This window comes from Cotesia typhae, unplaced genomic scaffold, assembly GCF_013202065.1.
Source record: "Cotesia typhae breed Kobodo isofemale line unplaced genomic scaffold, CoteBio_Ctyphae scaffold_91, whole genome shotgun sequence".
NCBI classification, from domain to species: domain Eukaryota; kingdom Metazoa; phylum Arthropoda; class Insecta; order Hymenoptera; family Braconidae; genus Cotesia; species Cotesia typhae.
Window position 1 is genome coordinate 924,826 of NW_027423781.1, and position 12,912 is coordinate 937,737.

At 27.5% G+C, this 12,912-nt stretch overlaps 1 protein-coding gene across 1 annotated transcript in view; it reads left to right on the forward strand.

Annotated features, from left to right (window-relative positions):
• LOC141537723 (M-phase inducer phosphatase) overlaps positions 1 to 12,912 on the forward strand; it is a 54,030-nt gene that overhangs the window by 3,731 nt on the left and 37,387 nt on the right. Inside the window, exon 2 of the mRNA XM_074258865.1 lies at positions 532 to 868. Coding sequence (XP_074114966.1) covers positions 706 to 868 — 163 coding nt within the window. The 5' untranslated portion in view covers positions 532 to 705. The remainder of the gene's footprint in view (positions 1 to 531; positions 869 to 12,912) is intronic.

The following is a 12,912-nucleotide window of genomic DNA, read 5'->3' on the forward strand; positions in this document are numbered from 1 at the left end:
TTTATATTTAATATTTATATTTATCATTCTTTAGATAATATGAATGAAACCGTTTAATATTATTATTTTTATCACATAACTTCTCACAAACACACTTGTATATTATCAACGAAAATTCTTTCATAAATTTAACTGTAGTAGACAGCTGATTAAACTTAAAAACTTATTATTATCAATATTAATATTATTATTATTATTATTAAAAAAAAATTTTTTTTAATGAAATACCAAATAATTTTCTAGTCACTTTAAAATGGCTGTAATTCCTAAAATAATGATTTTTAGGAAAAATCATAAGAATCAAAAATTTTAGCTTAGGAAATTTCCTACAAAAAACGTTTATATTATATTGAGCTATCTTCAATGGTTTACGAGATATAGTAATTTAATTAGTGCTCATTGTTGACTTGTTGTAAAAATGAACATTTAAAATATTTATTTAAGAGGAAAAATAATAATAATTATTATTATTATTGTTTTTAGTAAAAAATTAAATTGTTTACTAATAAAAAATATTGTTTTTTGTTTCAGATTAAATAGTAATAAAAATAATAAAAAATAATAATAAAAGTAAAAATACCGTGAGAAGTTAATATAATAAATATAAATTAAAATCATAAATTCTAAACGATCAGTGGACTGTAAACTTTAAATATAAACCAATACTTTGAATTAGAAATAAAAAAAAAAAAATAATAATAAACAATGAGTAAACGTAATAATCGAAGCAGTGAGTTTTTGTGTAAAATAATAGAAGTCGATAACGAGGACGTTAATTCTCCAACGAAACTTATGTCGCCGATGACGCTGATAGTTGAGGAATTTAAAAAATCGTCTTTAGCTGGTGACACTCCGAGCCGTAAAAGAGGTAAGCACTTTTTTTATTTTCTTTTTTGTTGGTTAAAGGATTTTGATATTTAGCCCAAAAATTTGATTTTGAACTTTAAAAAATAATTTTTTTTATTAAATTGCTCCAAAAAATTTTTAAAGACTTCTAACTTAAAAATTAAATTTTTTACAAAAAAGTTTGTTATCATTTATTTTTATGTGGGTACTCAAATGAAAGCTCTTGACGAGTGTAACATCGGGATGAGCTTATATCTTTAAAAATCTCAATAATTAAGAACTGACATTGTTATCTTGTCAACTAATGACATTTTTAAAAATATAAAATACCGAAAAAGATGTAACCGTAATAAAATGAATGTTAGGCGTATTAAATTAATAGGGGATTCCCCGTCCTTGAATCTTCGGTTCTTATACGTCTGCCCGACAATACTCCCCGTGGTTCTCATTTTTCTTCATTCATTTAAACAACTTTTTTTTTTTTTTTTTTTTTTAAACAATATTTTACAAAAGAAAAAAATTTTTTAGAGCTTTTATTGAAGATGGGAAAAAATGATAAGAAACCTTTTTTATAGAAAAATGATGTACAAAGTTTTCTAATAATTCTTTAAAGAAAATTTCTAATCAAAATTTTATTTATCAAACTTAAAATTTAAAATTTCGGGTCAAAAATTTAAGATACAAAAAAAACATAAGAATCTTTTTTTATAGAAAATTTAATTTTTCACAAGAAAGGTTTCTATAAATTTTTCCGTATCTCCAACCATTTCACTACAATTTAAATTTTATCCCAACCAAGTACTTTTTCAAAATTTTTATTTTTTTGAACAAAAAAAAAATAACCAAAAATTTTTCTTAGTTCAAAAAAATGACAACTGTAAGATTAAGTGGTTAAAAAAATTCCCTCAATAAATATCCCAAGGGTTAGAAATCACTCGTCAAATTTACACATTGAGATACTATAAATTAACCATTCACTTATTATACAAATGTCGAAAACTTTTCATTTAAAAGTGTAAATCACTATTATATCTAGGACAAGCTGAAAAAGTCTAAACTGAGAACCTTTTGGGATCTTTACCTAACCTAGAGGCAAGTAGCTCGTGCTGGTTATGATGGACCAGGTGCTCACCTGCCTCATTATGAATGGACGTAGGTAGAAAAGTGAAAGAACCAAGAGAGACTGAAGCCGAGGGGTTTCGAGCCCCTTTTGACAGTAAAACTTCCACAGTCGGGATATTTCGCGAGTATGTGTTGAATGGAGAGAAAAGAGACCTCTGTATATGTATATATCTACTCGTGGCAACATCTGTAGAGGCGGGGATCCGTAAGTTAGCGAAAATCTGTGCCCTTTTGGGGCACTGACCTACCCCCGAAACGGAATTCACTTATTCTTTAAACGCGACCGTTATAGTTGCTATCAGCTGTTGATATTTTCTTTTCATTAATTTTCAGCTTTGATTTTTAAAGGCCTCTGTGGGTCAGAGGGACAATACAAGGCTAATGGTCAAGAAAAGAAAAGTTGGGAACTATTTTAATTGGGGGTGAAATTTAGAGACCGGAATTTTTAGATTTTTTTTTGTCGAAACCTTTGGGACACTTTTTTAGGAAAAACTGTGGAAAAATCAAGGAATTTGGTTAAGTAGTTTCGGAGTTATAGTCATTGGAAAATTGAGGGTACACCTCAAAGCGCGGTGGAAAATTTTTAATTGCCATTTTTGGGTCAAGGATTGAAAATACCACAAAAATGGTCCTTCAGTTTGGTTGCTTTTTCAAATTCATGTAATGATTGAAAAAAAAATTTTTTTTCAAAAATCAATAGCCTATTCTTGTAGAGAATTTATTCAAGTTTTTAAAACCAACCTCAAAATTTCTCTGCGATCATTGGTTGTTGAGATATTGGTAATCAAAGACAAAATGATCTTTTTCCATTCAAACAGCGGTATCTCAGTGAGAAATGCACGAATTGAGATTTTTAAAAAACCAAATTAAAGCTGAATAACTAAGCTATCCAGTCCATACAAAAATTAAGTCAAAAAAAATTTTTCTACGTCCGTAGAGAAAAAAAAAAAAAAACCAAAAAAATTTCAAAATTTTTTTTCGGTGGTTTTCTTAAGATTACTCGAAAACAATTTTGAAAAAAATTTTTCAAACTCAGATCCAAAAATTAGACACTTGGAGCTACAATTTGCTTTTTTTTTTTTTTTTGCTGTACTATCATTTTTGTATAAGTTACAGCCTGTTGAAAATCTCTCGAAAATTTGGATTTTTTTTTTGCTTCCTTAATTTTTGTCAAACTTTAAAAACTTCAATATATTCTTGAAAATTTCTAAAAATTTAGATTGTTAATTCTTATAAGATTTTTTAAAAATTTCGTCCGTATATTTTTATTCTCACGCCAAGCAGCGATTCAAAAAGTCCAAAAAAAAAAAAAGCGATTGTCTTTAAAATTCTTGACGTTTTACTTAAAGAAAAAAAAGTATAACAAAACGGTATCCTTATTATTTATACTTCTCAAAAGGGTAATCCGCTATTTTATTGTATTCTTTTGTCGCCGTACCTGAAACAGATCTCTCTCTCTCTCTCCCTCTAAAGAATATTATTAGGGTTTGGGTCCATACACTGGTCCCAATAGTTTGCCGATTTAAAGGCCCGACCGGGGTATTTAAACTTTACAAAAAACCTTTTTTAAATTCCGAATTCTTCGACTAAAAAAAAAAAAAAAAATATAAAATATATTTAACATATCCTACATAATTATGTCGGCATTGCTAATATGCAAATAAAAATAATATTTTTTTCTAAAATATAAATTTAAAAAATTGAAAAAAAAAATTTTTTTTTTTTTTTGTGATAAAGACGTTGAAAAATAATTTTGAAAGCTTATCAGACTGAAACGGTGTAGGGTAAAATTTTGAAAAAAGAGAGATTCGCTTGGCTGAATGAACTCATAGGCCTAACGGAAAAACGTATGGCGTAGGCAGAACTTGTAGCACGTGCCAGAATCTTGTTGAACATATTAAGGTGTGTAAAGAATGTATATTTATAATGTGCCTATGCACGGGTGGATGTTTATGAAAATGAAAATACACCTTATGGTGTCGTTTATTCACCTGTTCTTGTAAAAAAAAACTATAACCAAGGGCGTTGACTTATCTATTATCTTGGGTAGTAGGCTTTTTATGATATTATTCATTTTTTAATGATATTTTTTTAATAATAAAATTATTAAAAAATTTCGCATAAATTTAAAAACAGTAATTCTGAAAAAATTATTATTATTATTACTATTTCGATTATAATTATTAACAGTAGATAATTGTGTTAAAAACATATCAAAATTTCAGACAAATCGGGTCACTAGGTCCTGAGATATTGAAAATAAAATTATTGTATTGATTTTGAGAGTCAATGCAGAATAAAAATGCGATTTATTGAATAAATTCCGGTAAATTCACTTTACTAAGCATTATTATTGATAGTTTTGAATGTAAGAAATTAATATTGTTGATTTAATGTACAGTCCATCGATTTTGAGTGTCAATGCAGTCCTAAAATAATTTAATTTGTTAAATTAAATTGTTGTATTGTATTATCGTAAATTATAATTAAAACTATTTCAATAATTAATTATAGAAAAATTACATTGATTTTAAGTGTCAATGCAGTATTTAATCGTCAGTTATTATATAAAAAAACTTCTAATTTAATTTTTAATATGAATTATTGTCCGTTATGCTTTAAATTACTGATAGTTTGGATTATAAAAAAATTACATTGATTTTGAGTGTCAATGTCGCCTTTAATAGTTATTAATTGTATAAAAAAATTCTAATTTAATTTTTGACGCTTTATTATGGCTAATTATAATTAAAACTACTTTATATAAATTAGTGGAATAAAATTGCATTGATTTTAAGTGTCAATGCAGTAAAATGTAATTTTTTTTTTTAAATAAAATCTAATAGTACAGTTAAAGTAATTAAATTAAATTAAATTATTAAAAATAAATTAATCGAATTTTTGGGCTGGAAATATTTTATAGAAATAAATTTAAAAATGTCGGGTACATAATATTAAGTAGAGTATGAAGTAGGTAGAAGAAGAAGAAGAAGATTATTGTAATGTACAAATATATTGGGGTATGGTCACTTAACATAAAATGATCCTGGTTTTGGTCCTAGTCCAAATCCAATTCTCAAAGGTAAGAAAGACAACTGACTGGTCAAAATATGTTCCCATTCCAGTACGGGCTTTAAATATAATAAAAAGAACCGGGTGGGACATATTATATTGTACATCGTTGAATAAAAAATCGACTATTTTACTTTTATTATTCTTATTTTGAATAATTTGTTTTTGACGAAACAAGTCCTATCCGTCGGACTACTTTTGTATTCTAAGGACTAGACGTTTGCCCGTCTTCCATTTTAATTCTGTATCGGCTCGTGAGATTTATCGTCGGCTCACTTGGACACGACTTCTCGGACAAATTCACTCATAAATTATTATAATTTTTAGTATATCAAATATATTTTTAATTGAAACATCAAAAAATTACTTAAACTTTTTAATTTTTGAGAAAAGTCAATTATTGGGACGTTAAGTCCCAATTCTGGCTAAAGGGTGAGAGATATCAAAAAAAAAAAAAATGCTAAACCTTTTTTATAGAGAATTTAATTTTCTATAAAAAAGGATTTTTATTATTTTATCGTATCTTGGATATTTAACCCATAAATTTAATTTTGAACTTCAAAAAATAAGTTTTCTATTAAATTGCTCCAAAAAAATTTTTTTAAGACTTTTTATTCAATTTTTGACTAAAAGGTTGGAAATATAAAAAAAAAATACTAAATCTTTTTTATAGAGAATTAAATTTTCTACAAAAAAGGTTTCTTATGATTTTTCCGTATTTTTTATATTTAGCCCAAAAATCTCGATTAAAATTTCCCGCGCCGCGCTTTGGGTTGTACCTTTAATTTTCTAATGACTATATATAACTCCGAAACTACTCGTCCAATTTTCCTGATTTTTTAAAAACTTATCTCTAAATAGTGCACTCTGGGTCTTTTCCAAAATTCGGGATAAAAATCTGATTTTTAAGTTGATTAGAATGAATTAAAAATTTATTGAAAAAATGTAAAGTTGATAGAATATTAAACAGTCAAGTGTAAATAATTATATAGGTATGTGTATGAATAAAATGTAAAGTGACTAGTTTATTTATACATGTATATTGTATATAGAGATCCTATCCGTTAGGTGAAAAATTCGTTGGGCGCGTGCCGGCTGCGACTCACCCCTCGTACTCATGCTCATACACTCATATGTACAGACTACACACGTTAAAGACCGGCCTTGCTTATATTCCCGAATAGAATGTAAGAGCAACCCCCTGTCTACTGTATTATCGTTCCACCGAATACAGAGAGTAATAATAAAATCAGCCCGTCTGTCTACTATCACCGTTCCGGTAAAAACGTGTCGCCAATTGTACTTTTTATCGATTCGCTTCACAAGTTACTCGATACCACACTACCTCACGCAAAATCCGTTTGCTAATAAATATTCCATCACTATTTTTGTAATTATTATTCTTATTTTTAAAATTTCAAAATTAAAAATTTTTTTAATTTTTTAAATTTAAAAATTTACCGCCAATTTTTTTGGCGGTAAAATATTTAAAAAATTTTTTTCAAAAATTTTCCCGGTGAAAAATAAATTAAATTTCACTTGAATAAATTGAATAAGGACTTTAATTATTTGTCTAATATTTTAGACCTCCGTAAAAAAATTATTTTGGAGTAATTTAATAAAAAAAACTTTAATAAATTATTATTCTTCAAGTAAAAAATTCAAACAATCAGAATTAAAAAAAGTTTATTAGCAATTCGTCTTCTAACCGTTGAAGGGTCCTACATTCTAAATTCTTCATATATAAAGCATAAAATGTTGTCGCGACCTGCCCTACGGGATATGTTAATAAATAAAAACCATCTCCCTTTTTTGCAATCTCGTTTATTATTTTTTCAAACGAGAATTTTTCGTCTTACATTCAAAGATATAAATTCTTAAAGAAAAAAATTAGACATAATTAATATATAAGTAAAAAACATATGTGTATTAATAAAATAATATAATTAGTAGTATGTTTCTCGTATCATTGATAGTCGCGCCCTGATGAGCACGAAACACCCGTTGGTTTATATTATTGCGGTAGTGCACGAGAAGATACGCCAGATACTGCCATATGGCTTAATTATTAACTACCAAAGCTAAAATATCCACTAATTTTATATTTTATTTTATATAATGCAACAATATAATAAAAAATATCATTTTCTTTTCTGTCATCACTCTAAACGTTCAATTCAATTGTAAAAAACGTTAAACGGCGTTTTATGTTTTATTTAATTTGTAAATACTTTGACCGCAAACGGATGAAAATTATTGTCATTTTAATTGTATATTTTTTTTAATTAATTTTCAACTGTTTGCCTTGAAAAAATTAAATTTTTCAATTGATTTTTCAATTGAGCGGCAGGAAAATTTTTATTGATTTTTGCATTTTATTAATTTATTTATTTACACTGACTGCAAAAATTTAAATCGTTGAAAAAATTTATTTTCAACGAAATTTGATCAGCGGCAAAATTTAAAAATCTACATAGAGAGTATGTAAATAACAATAAGCCCTTGATTTTAGTTGACTGTGGACTCTGGAACCAGTAGAACAGGGCTATTTCGTATTTTAGTCCACAGTCGATAATCTACCCCCTGTGTGTTTGAGCCGAGCGATATATGCAAAGTAAAAAACGGGCAAGTTCGTTATACATCCACATCCACATACTCAACAAGTAGACACGCGTACGTGATTCATTCTTTTTTATTTCATAATACTTAATACTTTACTATCTCTACACCCTACTTATTTTCGACCCGAAAAATACCACATGACCTCACCCCCCACACACACACCCAAAGAACAAGTCTCTCTTATTTTCAATAACCGTTACATTACATTATTAAAACTCCAATCTCCATTCGTTTAATTTTAGATTTATTTATTGAACTATTATATTCAGATAATCTGATTTTATTTTCTTATCTTTTATTACGATCCCGAAATATTTAATTAAATTATTAAAAATTTTATTCTCAATTTTTAATATTTTTTAAATTTGTTGTTTGATTTTCTCGTAAGACTCGGAAAAAATACTAACATTTTTAGAAAGTTTTTTTTTTCAAAAATTTTTAGAAAAAATTTTTTTTTTTAATTTTTAGAAATTTTTTTTTCTAAAAATTTTCCACAGTGAAGAATAAATTAAATTTCACTAGTAGATAAATAAGGACTTTAATTATTAAATAAAAATTAATTTTATAGACATTCTTTACACTAAGGAGGTATTTGGATCTCCTTAAGGATAGAAGCTTTACTTTCTTTACGAAAAAATAACTATAAGGATGCACCAAATGTGAATGTCATTGACATTGACACTTATGAAACCGTACTGTAGGTATTTTTACGGGCACGTGCCACCGTTACGAATTCTCCCTCACATTACATCAGTTTTCGTATTCATATTTATATTTATATTTATATTTAATAAATAACATAAAATTTATGATTCAGCAATATCGCGATCGATAAACCGATCTATCATTCCACGGATCACGGATGAAAATGAAATTATGGATTATAATTTAGGGAAAATAACTATAAATTCATATTATTAATGCAATATAAAAGTCTAGGGTGTAAATTCATGATATAAGTTGGGGTTGGAAATTTTCTATCATTAGATCAGATAGTATCTCGACATCTGCAGATGGTGTCGTTGACCTACAAGTTGTAGTAGTAAAAGTGAAGGTGGAAGATTGAGGAAATGGAAAAGGAAATGGGAAAGGTTTATGTCGGGAGTCAGTTGGTCATTTCGTAGAGCATTGGCTCGAGGTTAAAAGCTGTAGTATATGTTTGTACGATGATAGTTGCACTGTTGTTATATTTATATTTATTTATAGATAAGAAAAGGCGAGTAGAGAATGTACATATATGCAAGCAAGGAAATAGAGACCATGTGTCGTTAGTCGTGCTCATTAGTGAAACGAAACAGGTGAAAACTACCCCGGCGTAACGATAAAATCCATCGGGTTTTAATTTTTTTACATTTGTTGGATACTTTTTCATTATTTTTATTGTTTTTTACAATATTTAAATTTTCGCGGGAAATTTAAATTTACCGCGGCAATTTTAAATTTTAAATTTTAAATTTAAAATTTTTTAATTTGGTAATTGGATAAAAAAGGCTTCTTATAATTTCTTATCGATCTAAACTTATAAATAATAATAATAATAATAATAATATTAAGTAAAAAGTTTAGAATAAAATTTTTATTCTGATTAAAAAAAATTATTTTTGATTTTTAATCCCAAATTTTGTTTAAAATATCCAAATTTTTAGAAATTCAAGACGATAATAAAGTTTTTAATGTTTGACTTGAAATAATAAATAATAATAATAATTTTGGTGAAAAAATTTGAATAATTACTATTTAAACAAAAATATTAAAATTGAAGCTCCAATTTTCCAAAAATAACATCTTGAAAAAAAATAGATAAAATAGAAAAAAAAAAAAATAAATAATGAAACATATAATTTAGAAGCATAGTGATGGCACGAGCCAAGTCCAAGGGGGTTGACTTGAATCATGTGTACTTTAATACTCTGGTGTTGGTCGATGAGGGGTGACTGCACATGCTCATACTTATACAGTCGCACTCCCTTACAGTTGATAGGGTGCAGAATGTAGGGTGCAGGGCACTGGAATATCTAGCCTTGTATAGCTGCGCCAGGTGGTAGTGACAGTAGCGGGGTTCATATTCTCTTCAGCAGTTTAGTACTACATACTATTACACACTACATACGTTATATTATTACAATCCATATGTGTATATACATGTACTATATAAAAATGTAGAGGTAAATTTACCCATATGTCATGTGTTACATGTCATGTGTAATCTAACTGTTTCAATTACTTACAACTTGTCATAAATCAGTTATTTTTCAATTTTCAATTATTAAAATTGAGTTTTGATAATATCATATCATATAATATGGAGTATGTCTCGATTTTTTGGATGGATCGATTACATATTCGTTAAGAGCAATTTGATCCGATATCCGAATGTAATATGAGGGACAGTAATAGTGCAACGACCTTTGAAAGGAAGTTACCTGCGGCTCTAACTTCTAACAGAAGTTCAACCCTTTTCCTTTTTCTTCTGCACTGAAAAGAGGATAGGGTTCAATTATGTTTCTATTCAAAGATTGATAGACAGATCAATTTGATTCGATTTTACTGAAAAGAAAATCAAAAAGTGTAAATTATGAGAATTTTGATTCTTTAAAATTTTCTTGAAAAATTGGCGATAATATTGATAATGATATTCATCATGACATTAAAATTGACAACAGTATTTTTCATGATACCTGATATATCAAATTGATCATAAATTTATACTATGATAGCGATATTCATAATAAAATTGTTACTAACAATAACATTCATCATGATGTTAACATTGGTAGTGATATTCATCATGAAATAAATATTGATGAAGATAATATTATAATTAATGATATTTATCATGATATTGATATTGATGATGATATTTATCATAGTGATATTCATTATGATATTTATCATGGTGATATTAATCATGATATTGATGACAATATTCATCGTAATATTAACTTTGATGGTGATATTCATCATGATATTACCATTGATAACGATATTTATCATAATATCGATAAAAATTTAATTTTTCTTCATCAACTAACTCAATTTTCATGTAAAATTTTCTTTCAATTTCCCTCTATAATTCTTCCGTTAAAGACGATCCGTTGAAAACTAAATCCCAACACCCTATAAATTATAAACTTTCTCCCTAATAATTAGACCCTTCAGAGCATAACGAACTCTATTTTAAGTTAAATAATACTAACAGTAATTTACACTAATTCCAAATCATTTCCTACAAGTTAAGTTAAGGACTCTTGAACTTAAAGAAATATACTACGTGACACAATTAAAACAACAAACAGCGACAACATTTAAAAGGTTCTTCCTCTTTTCTTACAATATAATAATATCACTATACTGTATCTCGAGGATTTTCTATCCTTCCCGTTCTAAAATAACCATGCATGTCCTCTAAGTACTTATTTTATCCATCAAAAATTTATATTTAGGATGGACGAATCCCCAGAAGGATTTCCGTTGGCACGTGTCGTTAAATTTGACGAGAAACAAGACTGGTTATGTTATAAGTTGTCTTCCCTCTTTTTGAGGGGGTAAAATGAATCCTTAGTTATATATAATTTTGAATTGAAAATTAGATAAAGTTTCAATTGCCAATAAGTCGTTGAAATTTTTATTATTTTTATTCAAAGTCGTTGAATGAATTTCATTTATTCATTTATATTCCGGAAGCGTATGTATATTTAATCCATAAATATAAACTTAAAGAGATAAGGCTTCCCTGTGCGGTGTAGCCAAGTCGCGTGTTATATCTGGTGCCCAACAGGATGACGAAGAACGTTGAAAGTTTGCTGCAAAAGGTCGAGGGCAAAACAGAGGAAGGAATCACAGCTGAAGGCGTTTCCTTTATTTTTTTTTCTTGCAAAATATTTTTATTGTTAATATTTTTAGAGGTAGAGAAAATATCTCCTTAAAGTCTTAATGTCTAATTATTTATAAATTTATACGTTTAAATTTAAAATTAAATAAAATTTAATTGTTTGAGATTTAAAAATAAAAAGACGATTTTGATTTTCAGTTTGTTAATAATTTAGGGTGGTTTAAACTGTTGAACTTTATTTTAATTTATAATGTATAATGCGTTAGAAAATAGGAGAAATGCCGAGTTAATTGGGTGGAAACAAAATGTGAAGCACATGCCACTGATAACCGTGCTTTTAACTCTACTTTTCACGGCGGGTGCGTTAACATCCTGCGGAAGTACTAAGTACTCTAGATTCTGTGTTATGATTCAATGGACTAAATATAGAAATTTAAATCTCAGACAGACAAAGAAATTATTTTCGGCACTCTGGACCCCAACTTTATCAACGATTTTCATCCACTGTCGGTAATATATAGAAGTAATATATGGAAGGAAATCTCTGATTTCTTAAGGATAATGCATTCATGGTCAAGAAACTTACTATCTACTTTAGTTAAGGGACCTAGGGGACACTATTTTACGATTTTTTTTTTTAAATCAAAGAAATCAATTGATTAGTTTCTGAGTTACAGTCATTGCAAAATTAAAGCACACCCCAAAGCGCGGCAGCAAGAAATATAAATTGCAATTTTCGGGTTATCAATTTTTAACAAAAAATTTTTTTGTAGAAAATTTAATTTTTTTTTCAAAAAAATTCCCCTCAAAATTTTTATTTAGAAAAAAAAATAATATACGGCTGCTAAAAGGTTAAAAACCAATTTTTTATGTAATTGTGTAAAAATAATTATTAAAATAAATTTTTAATTAATCAGTGATTTTTTTTTATGACAGTATACTTTTTGTAGCATTTATATGCATACTGCCTGTCAAATAAAAATTATTATCGAACCTTGTAATTAAAAATCGAGTTTAAAATCTTTAAAAAATTTTTTAAATCAAAATCTTATTTGTCAAAGTTAAAAATCAAAATTCTGGAGCAAATATAAAAAATTCGAAAAAATGATAAAAAACCTTTTTTATAGAAAATTAAATTCTTTACAGAAAAGGCCCTTATAACTTTTCGCCTATCTCTAATTTAAAGCCCAGAATCTCAATTTGAACAAAAAAACTTTCTTGAGAGTAACTTTTCAAGGATGTTTTTGTTTGATCTTGACATTAAATGTTTATAAGCGTCTCATATATCTCGCGTATGCATCATAACACTTCCAGCCGTTGACTGTTGAAAACATTAAGGATCTAGAGCAACCATAACCGTTATTTATAATTTACAGTCAGTAAAACAGAGGGTTAGAGCGACTAGCAAGCTGCGGTTA